The sequence below is a fragment of the Gordionus sp. m RMFG-2023 genome, chromosome 2, assembly GCF_954871325.1.
Source record: "Gordionus sp. m RMFG-2023 chromosome 2, tfGorSpeb1-WG-v2, whole genome shotgun sequence".
NCBI classification, from domain to species: domain Eukaryota; kingdom Metazoa; phylum Nematomorpha; class Gordioida; order Chordodea; family Parachordodidae; genus Gordionus; species Gordionus sp. m RMFG-2023.
Genome location: NC_088776.1, coordinates 45700275 through 45720922, shown reverse-complemented (window position 1 = coordinate 45720922; position 20648 = coordinate 45700275). Strand labels below are relative to the sequence as shown.

The 20648-nt window shown below is 26.3% G+C and overlaps 1 protein-coding gene across 2 annotated transcripts in view; it reads right to left on the bottom strand.

Moving 5' to 3' along the window:
* Positions 1 to 8262: 8262 nt before the first annotated feature.
* Positions 8263 to 20648, bottom strand: part of LOC135923713 (lysosomal alpha-mannosidase-like) — a 29482-nt gene continuing 17096 nt past the window's right edge. Inside the window, exons 11-20 of one of the 2 annotated variants that reach the window (XM_065458619.1) lie at positions 19934 to 20050; positions 17480 to 17736; positions 17180 to 17318; positions 16815 to 17024; positions 16453 to 16679; positions 15620 to 15812; positions 15045 to 15213; positions 11579 to 11709; positions 11291 to 11449; positions 8264 to 8980 (exon numbers count right to left, since the gene is read on the bottom strand). In XM_065458619.1, coding sequence (XP_065314691.1) covers positions 8765 to 8980; positions 11291 to 11449; positions 11579 to 11709; positions 15045 to 15213; positions 15620 to 15812; positions 16453 to 16679; positions 16815 to 17024; positions 17180 to 17318; positions 17480 to 17736; positions 19934 to 20050 — 1818 coding nt within the window. In that variant the 3' untranslated portion in view covers positions 8264 to 8764. Of the gene's footprint in view, positions 8981 to 11290; positions 11450 to 11578; positions 11710 to 15044; positions 15214 to 15619; positions 15813 to 16452; positions 16680 to 16814; positions 17025 to 17179; positions 17319 to 17479; positions 17737 to 19933; positions 20051 to 20648 lie in introns of both variants that reach the window. The other variant, XM_065458621.1, reaches the window with a different exon arrangement.

Sequence of the window (20648 nt, the reverse complement as noted above, 5' to 3'; positions counted from 1 at the left end):
GCTTTCTAAGGTTGTCTACGCTAGATATTCTTTATTTTCATCAAAATATTGAAAATAAATTTGGGTAAATTCCTTTTAGGAACCTTTTACACGCTTGTGGGTTAGCCACACTTACTTCTTCGAAGACTATTATTTAAACTTTTGGAGGCTGATTGAAAAGTGATGGGACCAAAATCACATTAATGAGTAAACTCTATTGATTTAAAATACTGATCCAATAAATTATTACTTTGTTGATATTTGCAATATGAATTACTAGCAAAATTGAGAATTGATTGGATTGTAGAAGGGATCAGGAAAATGAATATTATTATTTAAATATCGTTTTTTATTGATTTTTGTTCATAGCGTCTAGTCTAAACGAAGTTTTTCTTGACATTTTTCCAACATTTATTTAACGGGAAAATTTAATTCCGGTTTACTATTATAATTTTTTATCTAAATATTTTAAATATATTAAAAGATATAATTGTGCATGATTAGAACTGTGCCCCGGCCGCCTATATTTTTGGTCACCAATAATGCCGATTTATAATAATCACGTCGGCGCATAGCATAAATGTTTTTAAAATAATTGTTGAATATTTTGAATATGGATTTAACTTTTCTTTATTTTCGTATAATTAATATTTATTTGACGTGTTATCGCAAGATATTTTTATATTCTAATTTTTGTAAAACTTATTTTGGAAAGGCCTCTATGTTATGTAGCTATACAAATATATTATATAAAATATTATATATATACCATGGATATTTTTAGTTATTTAGTCATATGTATTTACAATTTTAAAAAATAAAATAAATTTCTTTATTCCATCATGATTTATCAATACATATTCTCATGATTGCTCAACATCAATGTTGCAATTATATAATGTCATCAGAAAAATGAATAAATACAATAGATCTAACATTGTATAATTTATTTATTTTTACTTATTGAAATTTGAATATTAATAAATCATAATAGAAAGAAGAAACAACTAATAAAAGATGAGCTTATTAATAAAAATCCGTCCTTGCTAACCATTATAAAACAAACTTGGTTATGCAAAACGATATAAATCAAGAATAATGAAACAACAAGGTTTTAAATTGTGCACATCGAAACACATATTTAAGAAAGTGAAAGAAACTATATTATGCAATTATCTGATAAATGTATCTAAAATATTTATGGGTCTTTGCCCATGTAATTGCTATTTTTGGGCTCATGCCTATTGCATTATTATTTGTTTAAATTCACTAATTTTTATAATTAATTTCCATTTTGGCTTATTTTTATCAATAAATTGCAAATATCATTTTCATATTTTGAGATAATCAATGCTAGCAGCTCAAAAGCGCTTCACGGGAAAGCTCGTCTTCCCCAGGTATAACTTATCCTTTACAAATATTTTTTTCGGAAGAATTAATATTGTTGAAAAAGTATAATTCCTTAAAAAATTTATTCTACGTATAGCATAAAAGCAAATATGTGGAATAAAATGAAATATTATTTATTCACTATTATCAAGTAGTTTTAATTTTAGTGAAGTTTGCCTATTAATCTTTTCTACTAATCATGTCTAACATATTGTTCATTGCTCCATAATTTTTCTTCTAACATGATGTCAATCTATTTTTATTTTACCATTAATATTTTTCTTTAGACTAACTACCATATGGATTAAAGCATTAAAAAGTATGAAATACGCACTAATTATTATGACTTTAGGCTTAAGGCTTAATCAATTGATGAAGAAATTAATAATTAAGGCACTAAATAATAACACAAACCAGATAGTTATAACTTCTATATTCTCCGCTCAGGCGTGATGGTAATTTAAACAATTATTTACCAAATAAGATCGAGAAATTAAAAGTACTAGTCAGGCATTAAATATTATCATAAGCCGGATAGTTTTTTTAATATTTCTAGCATATTGTCTATTTTTTTTTCTTTCTAATGTCCAAACAGATTAAATTATTTTAAAATTGAGCACTAAACCTTTGTTAAAAATTTCAGAATAATGCTCAGTTGCTTTTTAATCGTAAGATTGGCCAAATTTTTATTACTAATAATTTATTAATTTATGCTGGCTACCATACTGGTTAGTGTTAGACAAATAACGCACAATACACTGGAATATTTTAGATTTAGTACTTCCAATTGTTCAGCCAACTTTGGAGGAGATATATAAAGATAACCACCGAAAAATTAGTGAAGCCTCAAAAAAATCCACATCCCTTCCTCCCCACATGGATAAATATAAACACCAATGACCTCCAACACAATTAATTTAACAAACACATTGCTAATCTTGATTTCAAACTACAGTTTAAGATATATATATAATTATAAATATAGGTCAAATATATTTATAGTTGTAAAATTCATGGGAATTTTTTGCGATAACTTCTCATGGGAATTCTAGAAATAAATAAGAATATATGTGAATAAACGGGAGATATTGTTTAAATTTCAAACAACAATTTCCAATTTGTATACTAAATTTTATTATATTCAAGTAACAACAAATAAATTATAATTCAAATAATAAATATCAGAGACCTGCAGAGGTACCATTTGCACGGCCCGGATTAAAAAAATTAATGCCCGGCACGGATTTTTTTTTCAAAAATTTTTTACAGCCCGGCCTGGATTAAAAAAAAAATTTTTTTTAGGCCCGGATCGGAATTTTTTAAAATTATATTCTACGTGATATATACAAAAAATTCATCTATTTGGTATTTTATCATCTTTTTCGGCGAGTATTATCATTTAATAAGCAGGCATATTAGCTAATGTTGTTATACGTTTTGAGCCAATTTTTAAAAACGGCTAACTCAATATTTTCACCAGAAAAATATTGACTAAGCCTCGAAATTTCAATACTATATGTCTAGAACTTTGTTCCTTCTATGAGCAAAATTTTCAGGCTTGCATAATATTTTTCTGGATAAAAAAGTGAGTTAAACCGTTTAACAACACTACTACATATTTTTTTTTAATTCTAAACAGATATTTAGTATATTATAAATTGATACTATAAAAAATTTGTGTAAAAAATATTTTGAGAATATACTATATTAATTGTATTTATAAAAAAAATAAAACTGATATTTTAATTAATAAAAAATATAACATATATTATATAATAATGTATTTAATGCTTTGCTTATTTATTCCATGGCAGGAAAACTTTAATTATATTATGTAATAGATACTATGAGTGTTAGCTAGTGTTAACTTTCACCAAACATTATATTAATCATAACTATATATAATCTATAACCATATCTAATTGACGAATATAATAATTCATGTTGTATAAATTTTTTTAAAAAATACGGCCCGGCCCGAGTATTTTAAAAAAAAATTTTCAGGCCCGGCCCGGGTTTTTAAAAAAAATTCAGGCCCGGCCCGGTTATATTTTAATACGGCCCGGGTGGCCGGGCTTAGGGCCGGGTCTGCAGGTCTCTGATAAATATAATAATAATATACATTTAAATATTCAATAAAATACATTATCAAAACTCGATTTCATATATTTGTTATTAGGTTTAAGGAACAATAATAAAATGTAACCTAAGAGAATATTCTGAACGAATGAATGTATCCAAACTTCATTATTATTTATAAGAAAATCTTGATTTAACTGTAATTAAATCTAGTGATGTCAAACCGCCAGATTTAGGTCGACTTTTAAAAACGGCCCAATTAAGATTTTAGCTAAAATATTATGTAAGCCTCGAAATTTTGCAAATAGAGGTCCATGGTTGTATTCAAAAATCGACCTAAATCGGGTCGTTTAATAACACTAATTAAATCATACCCAGGTACAGGGTTTCGAACCCAACCGAACCGCCAAACCGGAATGAACCGTTATAATTTTCTGAACCGTAACCGTAACCGAACCGTTATAAAGAAACTATAAAAAGAGCGTATAAATATTTTAAACCGGTTTAAACCGGTTCAAAACGATTTTAAAAAATAATTAAATTTAAACATTATTAACCTAAATTTGAAATTTGAATTTTCCTTGGGGAAATTTTTAAACTCTTTATTTCTTTTTAAATTGAATTTTTTTTACATGTCAATTAATACCACCATGTTTATTGTTTTTTCTTTTCACTTTAATAAATACTCAATTTAATAGAGATTAGGCGAATTACCAGTTAATTAGATAAGAATCTTAAAATCAAACAAGACTATTATTTAAATTAACAAGTTTATTCTTATATATATATATATATGTATATTAGTTATTAATTAGCTTATTAATACTTGCTAATAATTTGGGAAAAATCATAATTCTAACTAACATCTAAAGAAAATCAGGTACTGATTACTTTTAATAAAATACTGTTTTATATTAATTTCTTATTAATTAATATTTTCATAATGAATAATTTATAATGACTTAAATGAATATTAGAATTCTGAAATTAAAAAAAAACATGATTGTTAATTAATATTCCTGTATTTTATGGTTAATTTATTTATTTATTTCCATTTACATTTTAGTGGATAATTTCTTGAAATAATAACTACTTACTGATTAACCTTCTAAATCTTATAGTACCAAATAAAATTTAAACACATGAAATTCAATTGGATAATTATAAAATGATAAAGTATCCATTAAAGTTTTAATTTAATTAACTTTAATTTTTTAATAAAAGACAGTTGTTTTTGGAATTTTAAACAGCTTTTCTATTTCTTTTCTTCTTATTTTATATCTTATCTTTTTGCTTCTTTCTTTTCTCTATTAAATCAAATTATTTATTAAAATGGTATTAGTAAGCTCCATTCACTTATTTAGTTTCATCTGTGTACAAGGTTTGTTGTTAGTATCTTTGAGGAAAAAATCGGCATAATTATATGAAGGGTAGGCCTGCATATAATTCACGTTTTTGGGGGAGATCTTGTCAGATAAGATAAATAAAAAATTATACTGATTCTATTAAGAAATTTATTTATTCTATTTTTATAATAAAAGATTCTGATCTATTCATCATCATATAGCATATTAGTATCTATTAAATGGTTCGGGAAAAGTTAAATCCTGTGCGATCATATTTTAAATTAGATATTGTAAAAAATCAATCTACTTGTAAACTAGAAAACTGTGGTAAAGTTTTAACCGGGGACCATGCAGCAAATCTTAAACGACATATAGAAAGATTCCACGATAAGGAATTCAAATTATTAAAAAAAAAGAAGATAATTTGACTATTAAAAAAACAATAACAAAAAATGCAAATAATCATAATACAATTCAAAATGCTTTTACCAAAACTAATACAATACAAATTAATATTAATAAAGACACTTTAATCCGCTCCTGCACTGAGTTAATCACAGTTCATGGGAGACCAATAAAATCAATTGATGACAAAGCATTTAGAAATATTATAGATCCGATAATTGTAGGATTGGGTGGTAATTTAACCATCAATTCTGAAAATATACGCAATAATATTTAAAAAATGGCATTTGATTTTTCGCAAAATTTAAAAAAAGAAATATACCAAAAACTTATATCGTTAAAATTAGATATTGCAACTCGATATGATAGGTCCATACTGGGGATCAATATTCAATTTATAGATAATGGAGAAATAAAATTAAGAACGTTATGCATGAAAGAGATAAAAGAAAGACATACATCAGAATATCTAAAAAAAATTATTCTAGATGTTCTAAACGAACATGAAATAAGAATTGATCAAATTTATACGATAACCACAGACAATGCAGCTAACATGATTAAATTAATCAAGCTGTTAATACATCATGATGAAGATGATATCCTTAATGATTATTTAGATAATGATAATTTAAATAACAATGATGATATAATTGTTAATGAAAATGAAGAACCTTTTTTTAATATTGAAAGTATTAATCTTGTACCTCATACGAGATCCATGTTAATGGGCATTAGATGTGCCTCCCACACATTTCAATTAGCAATTAATGATTGCATAAAAAATTCAAATGAAATTGTTATTATTAATAAAGCAAGAAACATTTGCAAAAAAATAAGAAATCAGACTACAATGTCTATTTTGTCCAAATTAAATTTTAAAAAGCCACTAATAGATTGTTGCACAAGATGGAATTCAATCTATTTAATGTTGGAAAGATTATTAGAGTTAAAAAACTTTTGCCAAGAAATATCGGCCAAAGTAATGATCGTGAAAAATGTTTGTCAGAGAATGAATGGAAAATAATTAGTGATATATTAAAAGCTTTATATCCATCTTATATTTTGACAAAATAAGTGAACAAATGACCATGGGCGATTTTTATGCAGCATGGATCAAATGTATCATGCAAACTAGCAAAATAGACACTTCATTTGCCAAACTTTTAGTTTGTACAATCAAAGCACGAGAGATTAATTTGAAAAATGAAGTTTTTTGCTCAGCTATATATCTCGATCCAAGATATAATGTATTTTGATCATTTGAAGAAAAAGATATCGCCAAAAAACATCTTTATAAAACTTGGAACTTAATCCAAAATTTAAATAATCAGAATATTGAAAATCTAGATACTATTCCTACGTGTTCACATTCGAAAGATAACTTAGATGATGATTTTGAAGATTTATTAATGTCGCATGAAAGCCTTAATAAGAATAGTTCTCAGGGCATAGAAAATTATAATAAATGTGTAGAAATAGAGTATATAATTCGGTCATTTGATAATATAGAGAGATTAGAAAAAGATGCAAATCTTTTGAATTATTGGGAAAATGTAAAGAATAGTATGCCAGAACTTTATAAGTTAGCTATGGTTGTGCTAGCAGTTCCAGCTACGCAGGTATCCGTAGAAAGAGCATTTTCTAGCCTTAAGTTTATACTCTCTGCGCAAAGAACTAAATTAAATCCTGAAATATTAGAAAATATTTTAGTTATCCGTTCCAATTCTCTTTTTAAAAATAAATAATATAAATTTCATTATATTTATGTGTTATTTTATTCCTCATTGTATTTGCGCATGTTTGTGTTTATCTTATTTATGAAATAAAAAGAATTGATTTGTCTAATTTATATTTACTAAGTTTAATAAAAATATCTATTAGATTATCATTCATGGTTAAATTAAATAAGAAATTATAAAAAGATTTTTCTCTAAAATTAATATATACATGGTTAATGATTAATTTTTTTTAAAATTAAATTTATAAAAACCGGAACAAACCGAAAAGAACCGTTATAAATTATAAACCGAACCGATATGATTATTTTTTTAAAAAACCGAAATGGAACAAAACCTTTATAAAATTTTAAACTAAAAACCGGAACGAACCGAACCGTTATACTAAACGGTTCGAAACCCTGCCCAGGTATAAGAAATCTATCTTGGGAAAAGTTATATTGTCAAATAAAATATATTTGTTATCAGGCTTAAGAAACAAAAACTATTAAATGTGAGAGCTACAATAATATTTTGAATAAATTTATCCAAGCTATTTATGATTATTTATAAAGAAAAGGATTTAAATTTTTTAATAATTTTATAAATATTTAAAAAAATGTAGAATTTTGGAAATATTCCCTTCTAATGAATTCCCTCCGGGTAACAATACTAATTATATTAAAACTAATTATCTAGTTAATAATATAATATAATTTCGTTCTAATTTGGCAGCTTCTTCTTTTATAGTGGATTTCAAAAAAATTCTTTAAATTTTCCAATGTCCTAATAGATCGTTTATTAATTTATAATATATCGTTCATTAACAAACTTCTCGAGGCAATCCTCAAATAATTTTTATTATAGGAAAGTGATTATATAACACAGGATAAGCTAACAAACGTATAATTGTAATGTTGCTTAATAATGTAAAATTCAAAGAGTTGTGTATTTGTAGCTAATTGAATAAAGTGAAAATGCTCCAATCCTAAACATCATAACTTAATTACTAACCCTAGTAATAACCTAAATCTTAGCCCGTGCTCAGCATTTAATTAATATAGTCATGTTTTGTCATATATACTTGAATATCGAATTTTATAATTTAATTTTTTTTTAAGAACCGGTTGTATTTGATTTATATTTTAATATTACATCTTACGAAAAGCTTCGTTTCCAATTAACAACAGGTTTACAAGGTCTTCTAAAAATATAACAACCTGCTCCAGCCTAGTCCTAATTCATTGTTTAATTAAAATGATATTTTTAGATAGATTTATTTCTATTAAATAATTATATTTGAAGCCATATTGCTTTATCATGAATTGTTATTTGAATGTTTTAAAATACAAATATAATTGAGAATGTGCCTTTGTAATAATGTATGATTGAATTTAATAAATTTATAAGGGGAAAAAATGACTTTTTTGGACAAATCATTAAAATATTACTTATATTTAGAAGAATCGTAGGAGAGAAAAGGGAGGCTCCTTTTTTTTTAAAAAAATGGGTAGCGAACTGGTAAAATATCAAACGAGTTTTAAAAAAAATCTTCAAGAATGGAGAAAATAAAAGCAATTGTTATATTATTCGTTTTAGAATCAAAAATAAAAGCGAATTTTGAAATGTTTAACATTATTAATCTTACAATAAATTCAATATTTAATATTATTATGAATGAATTGATAATAAATTAATTATTTCCAGATTTTAAACAATTATTAACTTGAACGCAAATATAAAATAATTTTACATTTATATTTATGAATTTGATGTAAAAAAATAATTGTGGCCCGGAACAAATAATTTTCTATAAAATTATTTATAATAAGAATATAAATCAATAACCTATGATTTCATAGTTATCGTTAAAAGGTAAGTTTTAATATCAAGCGGGTTAAGGGTGATATTGGGCTGATTATCTTTTTGTCGTTCTTCCGTGTTGATGTTAAAATTGATGTTGGATTTAGTAGGCCAACTATACCTATGTAAGCTGCTTTGATTTTGATTAACACCCAAACTCATTTCGATGTATGATTCGACAGTAAATGTTTTAAATATATTCTTTTTTTTATAAAAAAAAAATGGATTAATAAATTTTATTTTACCGTAAAAATGAAAGGAAAATAAATTTATGTCCATAAAATTTAGCATTTTTTATTCCTGAATTGTAAATTTCTCGATAAATAACCCCTCATTCAAAATTAGCGCGATGGTTAAGTACCTAAAATATGCTCTATTTTTGTATCCCACGCCGCGAATACGAACTGATCTTAAATGAGGGGTTAGAAAATAAATATATTATAAAACATCATTTTAAAATAAATTTTGATTGAATGTATCAATTTAATATCAGAGACATAACGGATCCATGATCTGGTAGCAGATCTTCCCTATTTGATTCCGGTAAGGTTTTAATTCGATTTAAAAAAATGAATATTATAAAAATTCATATTTCTTTGTTTTAAAAATTTAGTATAAAATAATAAAAGTATATTTACAAATTACAACACACAAGAAAGAAGGTGCATATTTTTTATAAATAAAATAATTAATATTTTTATATTTTATAAGCATTTTTATTTTAATATCTTAAATTTTTTTTTAATAATTACTATAAATGGCGTAGACAATTAGATGTAATGAATCGCATTAAAATCGATATTTAAGACTCAGCCAAAGGAGTTTTTATTTAATTTATAACTATTTTCTGTTTATTGACTGGAAAAACTGATTTATGAAATAGCAAGTGCTAATTAGGCATTACATATACCATACCTAGATTTTTAGTGCTTCTATAATTTTTGTTATAGCATGATGCCAATCTTGGCATTTGTTTTTCTTATTTTACCAATAATGCGCTTATCTTTAAACTAAATGCCAAACGGGTTGAAGCATTAAAATATATTAAACACGTCCTAATTATTGATATAAATTCTAGAGTTAAGGTTTCCAAAAATTTGGCTGACTTCTGCTTAAGATGTGATATGGCTTATAATTCAGTGTGGTTGGCGAAATTGATTAAAAAGTAAGACACTACATATTAACACAAGCATACTCTTCATTCTGGCATAATACTAATAGCAAAAATAAATTCCCCTTTAAAATATCTCCCAAACAGATAAAATGTACTAATGGATCACTCTTTGATTGTTTATTATAAGTGTTGCCAAACTCGAATTTTTTTCGAATAGAGGAATTAATAAGTACTAGTCAAGCATAGGAACAAGTTATTTATACTGGCATGATGCCAATTTTTTATAATTTAAATAATAACTTTTCTTCTTCATATTGTCTAGCAAATGAATCAAAATAATATAAAATAAAGCACTAAACATTGATAAAATTCTCGGAATAAATGCCTTCCGTCGCTTTCTAAACTTAAGGTTGGCCAATGAAGGTAACAAATTTTTTTTTATCCTGGGATATATATATAATAATTTCACATTCATTTTTGAATACTTTGCAATTCGTGCTAACTGTGAATGCAGGGTTATACAGGCTACTAGACTGATCAATGCACTCATCTCATAGGAATCTAAGGCACGAAAAATTTGCATAGATTTTGACAGTTAAATTGAGAATCAAGATGAATAAACTGAGAAATATTAATCCTAAATTAAGATGAAACTGAGAAAATTGAGCAAATTAATGTTAAATTAAGATGACAAACTATGAATCGAGAAATTAATGTTAAATTAAAATGACTAAACTGAGAATAGAGAGAATTAATAAAATGACTAAACTGCAAATTAATGTTAGTTTAATAAACTGTGAATCGAGCAAATCATATGATTATAAAAAATAATATTTTATTTTAAAAAGTCAAAAAAAATAACGATGGGAAAGTCAAAAATGCCCTAATCAAGATTTTTTAGAACTGCAACTCGAACTTCTTCTTAAATAAATTCTGGCTACGCCATTGATTATGATAGAATTGATAAATATCTAATTAAATTTTTAGATTCTCCGTATAAGAGTTAATAAATATTAATCATTTATAAGATAGTATCGGACCCGGCTGAGTAAAAAAATAAAACCTCGACCAGGCCCGGCACCGGTTAAATTTATCACATCTTTATTTTATATATAGATGTTATTTTAAACGATATAATAAAATTGTTAAAATGAACTAACACTACATCGGTTGAGTATTGCTTCTGAGTATTAATAAAAAAAGATATTCGCAGTCAAAATTTGGACTGCAATCGCGAGGCTATTATAGTTTTTTTTTTGAAAATGTCAGATAGAGTACTCAAGCGAAGATTTGTTTATCTCGATCAAAAACTATTTAGAAAAATTTGTTTTCTTCGCCTGGCGATCTTGTCAAAATTATTTTTTTTGGATTTAAATTTTAAAATTGCATAAATTAACCTTAATATCAATGGTAACGGATTTCGATAATTCGGGGTGTTCGTTTGGTGAATAAATATGTTCCAGTCTTAATAATATACGCTTACCCCATTGATAGAGAGTAAGGAGATGTAAATTAGGGGGGAACGCGTTGAATATAAACTGTTTCGAAGTAGGAACCTAATAATGTGTGTATATAAAATAATATTAAGCATTAAATACAATTTTGAGCCGAATAAAATAAATTGTTAGGTATAACTTTTGTTAATTTTGTCATTAAAATTTTTTTTCAAGTGTTGTATCGCTTACTACAGATTCATTACGCGTTAAAAACATGGCTTGAGGGGATAGATAAACTGATTGAGCTAATTGCGTCATTAATTTATTGCATTGCAAGGTATTATCAAAAACCAACAAATTCTTCCCCCTCGCAATCAAACCTTTATATATTTTAATAGAATAATTGGATACAACGTAAATAATAGTTGTTAAAAGTTATCTTTTAAAAGTACAAGTTCTAGTTAATGATTACAGTAAAACTTTAAAAGTAATAGTTACATTGCGAATTACTTTGTAAATAATGACATTCAATATTTTTCATGTAATTTTTTTCTATTTTACAAAATTTTAATCAAAGAGAATTCAAATCAAAATATTTAATTACAGAAATAACTGGACCGAAAAAACATGCTATATAATTACATGTAGAAAAAATATATTGTAATATATTGGTGCTCTAGTTATATTCTTAAAAATGTAACTAATTACAGTTACTAGTTATCTTATTTTAAAAGTAACTAGCTATACATTATGCGTCCAAACTCAATTTCGTAAATTTCGATAATAAATTTATTTTTCTTAAAATAGAAATTTGACTTTGGACGCACCCAAACTTAAACAAAATTACCAAATACAGTGGATAATTAATAACATACTATTTATTAAAAACCAAACCTGAAAAAATAACAAAATGAAAAAAAAAATCGAAATTTTTGGAATGATTGCATTTGTGTATAAACCGTATAAGTTTAAAATGAAGGCTCCGCGAGATTATTAAAACATCTGCGTTCTAGTAGTTATCAATTACCATATAATTATTCAAAAAATATGTGGGGATTTTTTTATAGAATAACAATTATCTAAGAAATTGGATATGTGTGAACGTGAACACTAGGCTCAAATTTTTTTAATTAAAGATTTAAGATTAACAATCGTTTATTTATTTATGAAAGACACCTCCACTATATGACAAAAAATACCTTTACTATAATTATTTTAAAATAATAATTGGACAGTTTCAAAATCAACTTTAATCCAAAATACAGGTTAGACACTAAAATCATATAGCTATATATTTCTGGCCAAATTTCGGGCGTTTATAAAAAAATTAAACAGATCTTATCAACAAAATAAATAGTGGAAATCGAAGCTGTACGACAGGTGGAGTAAAAAGGTAAAAGATTATAACGTTTTCATCTTTAGGGCTAATCATGTCAAAGATGCTTTGATTTAAATCAGAATTCGATTGTTTTAAAATGTTAGATTTAATAAGACTAAACTTTAAGGGTGGGGATTTATAATAAAATGTTCATATCGCTTATTTAAATGATATCATTATCATGTTAAAGATGAATGCCTTCATATTTTTATTTAAATACATTAAAAAAAGGTACATTTTAAATTAAATTTATAATTTGAAAAGATAGACCCCTTATTATAAAATATAAAAAAGGGATTTTAATTTCATTACAAATATAGTTATGGATAATGCATAAAAGATGCTAAATTGAGGAATATTTTTATTATAAATTCTGATTTTAAATATTTTAACTTATAGATGGAATTCTCATATTTTAATCTATTCTAATGATTCAAAGGAAAAAGTATAAAGGAACAAATATTAATTATTTTACGCTCTAAAGGATTATAGTGAGGGTATAGAACACATCAACAGATAGTATCCAAGCACATTTAAGTCAATGGCGAATACTATACAAAATTTATAAAGAAAATCGAAAAATATTGATAAAATAATTAACTCAAAATAATAACTATCAGTCTCAAAATCTATTTTAAAAATTATTAAATTTCAGTTACAATTAGTATTGTTAAACGGGTCGATTTGAGCTGATTTTCAAAAACGGCTAACTCAATATTTTATCCAGAATAATATTACACAAGCCATAAAAATTTGGCTCATAGATGGCACAAAAGTCTAGACATCAATTAGCGGAATCTCGAGGCTTAGGTAATATTTTTCTGGCTAAAAAATTGAGTTAGCCGTTTTTAAAAATCGGCTAAAACGAGCCGTTTAACAACACTAACAAAATTCGTTTAGTTACAAAAAGAATTATCAAAATATTAGATTTTGTAAAACAATGACTGGTAAACCACAGTGATTCCACTAGTCTTTAACATATCAGAAGGCTAAATTAAAAATTTTTTATAAAGGCGTTACCTCCATAAGTCCCATTCGCCATTTTAACCCGAAGAGTTTGGCATTTTATCCAAGGCCGTTGGTAAATAGTAAAACGACTTTTACTTAATTAAATAGCACCTACAGTATGAAAGGTAGAAAGTCCCATTTTTTATTTTATGAAAATAGAGAAAAACACCTAGCACATAACCCCAGTCTCTCCTAAGATAATTGTTGGGTTTGTCAAAATCAAGTCTATTATTAAAAGTTATTTTATTAAATGATGTGATACGGTGATACTTTTAAATTTATATTTTAAATTTTGATTTCAGTTTACGTTTATATAGTTAATTTATTGAATGAAAATCGATTTTAAAAAAGATGCAATTTGATTTAAAGAAAAAGAAGAATGTTTCATGTATTTTAAATTACAAAATGATTTAATAAAAAAAGTTTGAAACGATCACCTTCTAGATTCAATATAAGTAAAAAATTATCATAGTAAAAATTGGAATTGGATCGGATTTAATCAACAAATATTGAATCGATACGGTCAAAAAATTTAATCGGTGCAGCCATAATAAATTATATATGTCGTAAGAGTTTAGAAAACTTACGATTGCACTTCATCGACCCCCGTTTTTAGGGAAATTTTTGAAACATGAATAATTTATAAACAGCTTTTTAAATTTTTTGAAAGACCTTATTTTTCCTGTATCGTAATCCACATGTATAAAGAAAAGCAACTATCTAGCCAATTTTGGTATAAATTTTTGTGTACATTTTAATTTATATATATATTATAATTCAGAAGTTTAAGAAAATTGTAGTTCGGTATCATAGTGGCCTAAAAATTCAACCCCTGCCCGAGCTCAATTTTTTAAAATTGATTTTCAAATCCGAACCTGCCCGAATTTTTATTTTTAGGTAAGAGTCTGCCTAAATTTTTTCAAAAAATATATAAATTAAGCTCATTTTTATTAAGTTAAATGAAGTAAAAAATGCCTAATTTTTGTCTTAATCACAGATAATATCTAATTATCATTTTATTTTGATTTAAAAAAAAATAAAACATCATTTTCTATATTTTTTTGGGTCTGAGCCTGACCCGAACTTTAAAACTTTAGGCCTAGTCCAGAATTTTTTTTAGGTCGGTCTCGAGCTTATTTGCAAGGCTCTAAGTTTTCCAGTTGGAATATGCTTCCGATAAAATCAGGTGTTACAAAATTAAAAAACGCGAGGTATAAATAATTTAAATTTCAAAAAATTTGCCAAAAAACAAGTTTAAGCCCCTAGTGCATGAACATTATTAAAAACACGAAATTATTTTAACACAGTTAAAATAAAACAATCATTAACCTTGACCATTTGACCCCATTTCATCAAGAGGTTCGCCTACTCCTAAACTATCATCATAAATGAGTCTCCTGTGCAACATCAATTCCAAGCTTCCTTCTTTTAGAGAGGTTCCACCTTGAGCTCTATCGTTAACTATTCCTAACTGCCTTTGTAATTTATTATCATTTCCCTAAAAAAAATAACGTATTTTATTTATAAATAAAACAAAAGACACAAGGACAACCATTTGGGGGAAAAAATCACAGAATTTAAAACAACAATATATAACTAATGGGGGATTTAAATTATAAGACGTTATTTATCAAAATGTAGAAATTTGATCTAATTATTTCGGCTAAATGCGTAATATATTTATTTAAAATAACAAATCATATGATATTTTATAATCAGAACTTCATTTATAAGTTAAAATCCAAAAATAAAATGGGGAAAAATTTGGTGGTGCAAATGCCCTTTTGAACCCCTTCTAAAATGCCACTGCAGACACTATATAATGAGTTAAAAATGTGTAACAATCATAGTTTATCAAATAATATATTGAATTTAGATAATCACATAATAAATGTTTATCAAACCTCCTCATCCTTAATGAATATTTTAGAATCGACGGGATAATACTGCTTGGATATAAAATTAACATCCCAGTCTTCTGAATTTTGATCATTCTGAGTGTTATTGATATTTTCAGATATCATTACAGACCGCGGAACCATGAATCTAGCGTTAGAATCGGTGTAAAATTTATTGATCTTGGAGAAGGTGTCATCTCTTAAGGCATTATGATTATATTTTAGGATTAAATAAATAACGGGCTAATTAAAAATATTTTAGGAGACGACGTTATATAATCATAAATCTTTATGTCATCATTTAAGAAGACGGGGGGGGGGGTTTGAGTGGCCTAATTCCCCCATAATTTTTTTGGAAGATTTAAATATAGGTTTAGAAGGCCTTTGACTGCATTATATATTTTTTTTTAAATAACCAGTTAAAAAAATATTGGTTCATTTGAGAGGGAATATGGGTGGAAGGTTAATTATATTAGCTTAAAATAATATTTAAGAAAACTTTCAAATTTGCGGCAAAGGGATGAATTCCCCCCCCCTCCCTGTTATGCCAATAAATGTAAATTCTAAATATTACGTAAAAACATAACTTATATCTTTAACTTAACTCGCTTTATTTGCAAAATTTTAAATATTTATTTTAAAATGCTGATTAATTAAATCATTCCCAATTTCCATTTTTTTTATTTAAAGTTTTATTTTTGTTATCAATTGAAATAAAGATACAGCCTAGTTAAGTGTTAAAGATATGACAATTTTTACTCATTTTTTTTAAGATTGAGTAAGGGATACGCTTTATACTGACTTATGGATAAACTAGAGGCAAAAAAAATTAAATTTACACGTCTTCTTTGGAGATTTTCGATTTTCGCTTAGCCACGTTTTTTTTAATTACAGAAGAACGAATGTCGGAATCTATTCTGATAATGATTTCTTTGGGTATTTGGTCATGTATTGGTATAGGACCAACCGTCCAAGCCATTTCTAAATATGATGCTCCTTCATAAAGTGTTATCTCTTGGTAAAGCCAAGAAGAAAAAATTTGCCTCGCTTGCTGAAATAAAGGACCCTTAAAATATAATGATTTGGAAAACATGAATGAAAGTAATTAATTAATTGATTATATTATTGATAAGAACTCTTAAAAGAAAGTATGCGTTTTTAATTACCTCTCATTAGTAGTAAAATATGATTAAAAATTCACTTTAATAATTTCCAAATCAATGCCGTCAAAAAAGGACGATATATCATTAGCTTCATACGCATTAGGTCTAAATATGTAAGCCCCAGAGCTAGGTGTTAACCTGGTCCCATACCACCAAAAGGTTTGATTAAGTTTAACTTTCAACTTCGAAATTTTGTTAACCAAGGTCTGGATTTGATTAGTGTCGGGGTCAAAAGTTAATTTCAAATTCTTGAATGGGATGCAATTTTGTCGGGAGAAAAAAATATTAAAAAATGCTCTAATTCTGTACCATTTTTTAATATTCATGATAAATTTTAATTTAACATGATTATCCTTAAAATATTTATTTTTAAAATTATTCCAACTATTATTCTAATAAGAACCTTATTTTCTAAGAATAACTTGGCACCAGATTTCGCTTTCCTCTGTCTAGGCACTTGAGATAGGAGCAAAGACTCACTATTTTCAGCGGATTTGATAATGGGTTGTATAAGATTAGCATTTATTTCGTTTTGTCTGTATCTTTATAATACATTTTAAGAAATATGATCTTTGTTATAAGATAAAACATTTATAACAAATAAAATAAAGCCATTAAATTATTGAATTACTTAATAGTAAATCATCTATTCGTAAATATTATTTAATATGGCAAGCGTGACTTAAAAGTAGCGAACTCAAACTTGTATGAAACATCCATTAGAGTGGATATATCACTAAGAAAAGGCTTATAATAATATGGCGAATTAAGTAAGAGCTTGGATACATCAGATTGCTTTTTTGTTGTGGACTTTATTTGGTAACAAGAAGTGCCCAGGGCTGGAACTTCAGCCTTTAAGGTGAGGGTCCAATCAGATTGGCGATCTAATGGAAATGTGGCCTGGTCGGCATCTAAATAACGTTCAGGAACCCGGTTAATCGAGCGTGGAACGAAAGAAAGCTAATTTTTTTTTATAAATAAGGTGAACATTTTAATTTATAAAGTTATTTTAAAAAAAATGGAAAAACTTTAACTAGATACCCTTTGGCAATATATATTGCAAGATTAATAATGTTTAAGGCTCTTATTTAATCGCTCAATTAGAACTGAAATGCTTATAAAAAAAATTCCTAAACGTTAAAATAAATACTAGATGGTCAGAATTAATTTTTAATGTTCAGACAAAAAATAGATTTGTCCAGAAAAATCAAAATTGCTCAGATTAAAAAATGAAGAGCTCAGAAAAATATATGAAACACCAAGAACTAGTCACTTAATTGCTAAGAAAATAATTTTCCTTGGTACTATTAATTTTTAGAATTTGTATATGATTATAAATTCTTAAAAATGCGTGGTTAAAAGGGCTTACTTCAAAAACTGAAATTTTTTTTTGTAAATATGGTAATGCTTAAATAAAATTAAACATTCGAAATTTTATAACTTCTTGGATAACTTTCTTTGAAAAAAATGAATCTTTTACTGAAAAATATCTTGGCTTCTATATTTAAAATTTATCAAAGAAAATATATCATTTTTAAATTATTTAATCTTTTACAGTTTATTATTATTTTCTAGATATATAGTCCATACCCATTCCCATAATATATTAAGGATACATAAATTTAATCAATCATTTTGGGTTATTTTTACTAGCTATAGACGGGAATTCTACCCCGGTGGAGGATAAATTTGAGATATATAGGTAGTTATAAAAAAGTTATAGTCATTTGAATAAAATTGAAGGCAGCTAGAAGGGTAATTTGATTTGAATTTCCTTTTCTTTGCTAATTTTAATTTAGCAGGAAGGAGTACAGGGTAAATATTTGATAAGGGTAAAAGGTAAATTGATGGGGGGGGGGGGTAATATCGTCATTAGCTTAAGAGGTAGGGGGAGTAGAAATTTCTGCCAATGTTAAGATATTATATTATAACATCCCCAGATCGAAAAGGCGTTGAAGACTTAGATATATTTTAAACAATTACGTCAATAAATTTTCACTTGGTATCCATGTTTAAAATGTTGTCAACCCCGCCCCGCTCCTCTCCTGCATAATCTAGATAGGAAAATTAAGAATGATAATTAACAGAGTAATAAATTTTGAGTGATGATTTATTTTAGCACTCAAAATATCATAAATAATGTAAGGTAAAAATAAGCTATATTAGGCTTCAAAAACGAATACAAATCGAATAGTGCATTATTTGTATTTGATTTAAACAAATAGAATAATTTACTATTCGTATTCAATATGAAACATGTGATGCAAGTCATATTATTAATGATATCAAAATCCATATTAATTGAATTCAATGCCAAGCATTTCTTTTAAAGCAAATATCTTTATTATTGTTTCTTCTTTATAAGACTTACCATTTTTGACAGCAAATTAGTTCCAATTAAGAAAAAATTACAAGGATTTGATCTATACCGTGTAAAACATACCTGTTAGCTTGATAATCAATATAAAAGACAAATGATCAAATATAAATAACATAATTTTTCCGAGTAATTTAAATATTCGACCAAATTAAAATAAATTATTCGATTACATCATATTATTTGTTTTATTCGAATCATATAATTCTCTAATGGATTGAAAACAAATAATTGACTATTCTTATTCATTGCAATTCTATTCCAATAAGTCGTAATCATTACTATTTAAATATTTTTTTGAATAGGTCATAAGCTGAATGCAATTATAAATAAAAAACATTTAAAATAGCAAAAATTGTAAAAGATTTGAATTATCTTCTAATATATTCAATAAAAAAAGTTCCATCAAAATTTCTATTTAGCAAAATCGTCTTAGATTTTAAAGAAAAAAAATTGCGAAAATGAGTAAAAAAATCTTAGCCTTAAATATTTATATTTCTGAGCATAGGATATTGAAAATCTGAGCGTTTCAGTTTTTATTCTGAGTAAAATAATATATGTCAATATTTAATGTTCGCACTCATTTAAGCCGTATCATTCTAGAATATTTATCATTATTCATGGATTCATGAGTTATTTGGAATATTTAAATATATCAGTTTTTTCATGCTAAAAAATTTTAATATAATAGTTTCTAATTTAATGTATTTAGATAAAATGTTAGATACAATTAGATTTGCAAAAAAAAAACTTAAATCCATTATTTTTTTAAAAAAATACCTGTTGTAGAACTGGTTCATCCTTATCGCTGAAAACTTCTAAATTATTGCTTCTTACAGGAATGTGGACATAATGTTCAACGTCCCAAGGCAAAGGATTGTAAAGTAGTATATCGAACTGATTTGTACATAAAATAATATATTAAACTTCTCAACTGTTATATAAAATTATTTAGAGACTTGTTATAGAGGTAAACATTTTTCAGCTTGGACAGGCTCGCTAGAGGCTTTAATAGTGGATATTTAAATGTTCTATAGCGTGATTTTTACTAGTTGGCATAATTTAAAAATAAATTGGCCCGATTCAGGTTGAATTTTGATTCTTGGCTTCAATTTTTAAAAATCATACTATTTTCGCACTCGATCCCAAGTTGTACGGGCTGGTTGGCACCCGAATAAATTTTTTATCAGGGTTTACGGTCCGGCCCAAAATTATTACCCGGTCATTTTTCGCAAGATATCCCCCGTATATTTTTCATGAAGTAAAACGATATGAATTAGCTTAATTATTAGCTAAAAAAACTTTTAAAAGCTTCGGCTTATACTGTAAAAAAAATTTTTCAAATTTTTTTTTTGCCGGGCTGGGATATACCTAGTGTTGTTAAAAAGCCCGATTTGGGATTTTTGAAAACGGCCCAATTAAGAGCCAAAATGTAAAACTCCTCATTTGACAAATAGATGCCCAAACTTTTCTGCCACCTATGAGCAAAATCTCA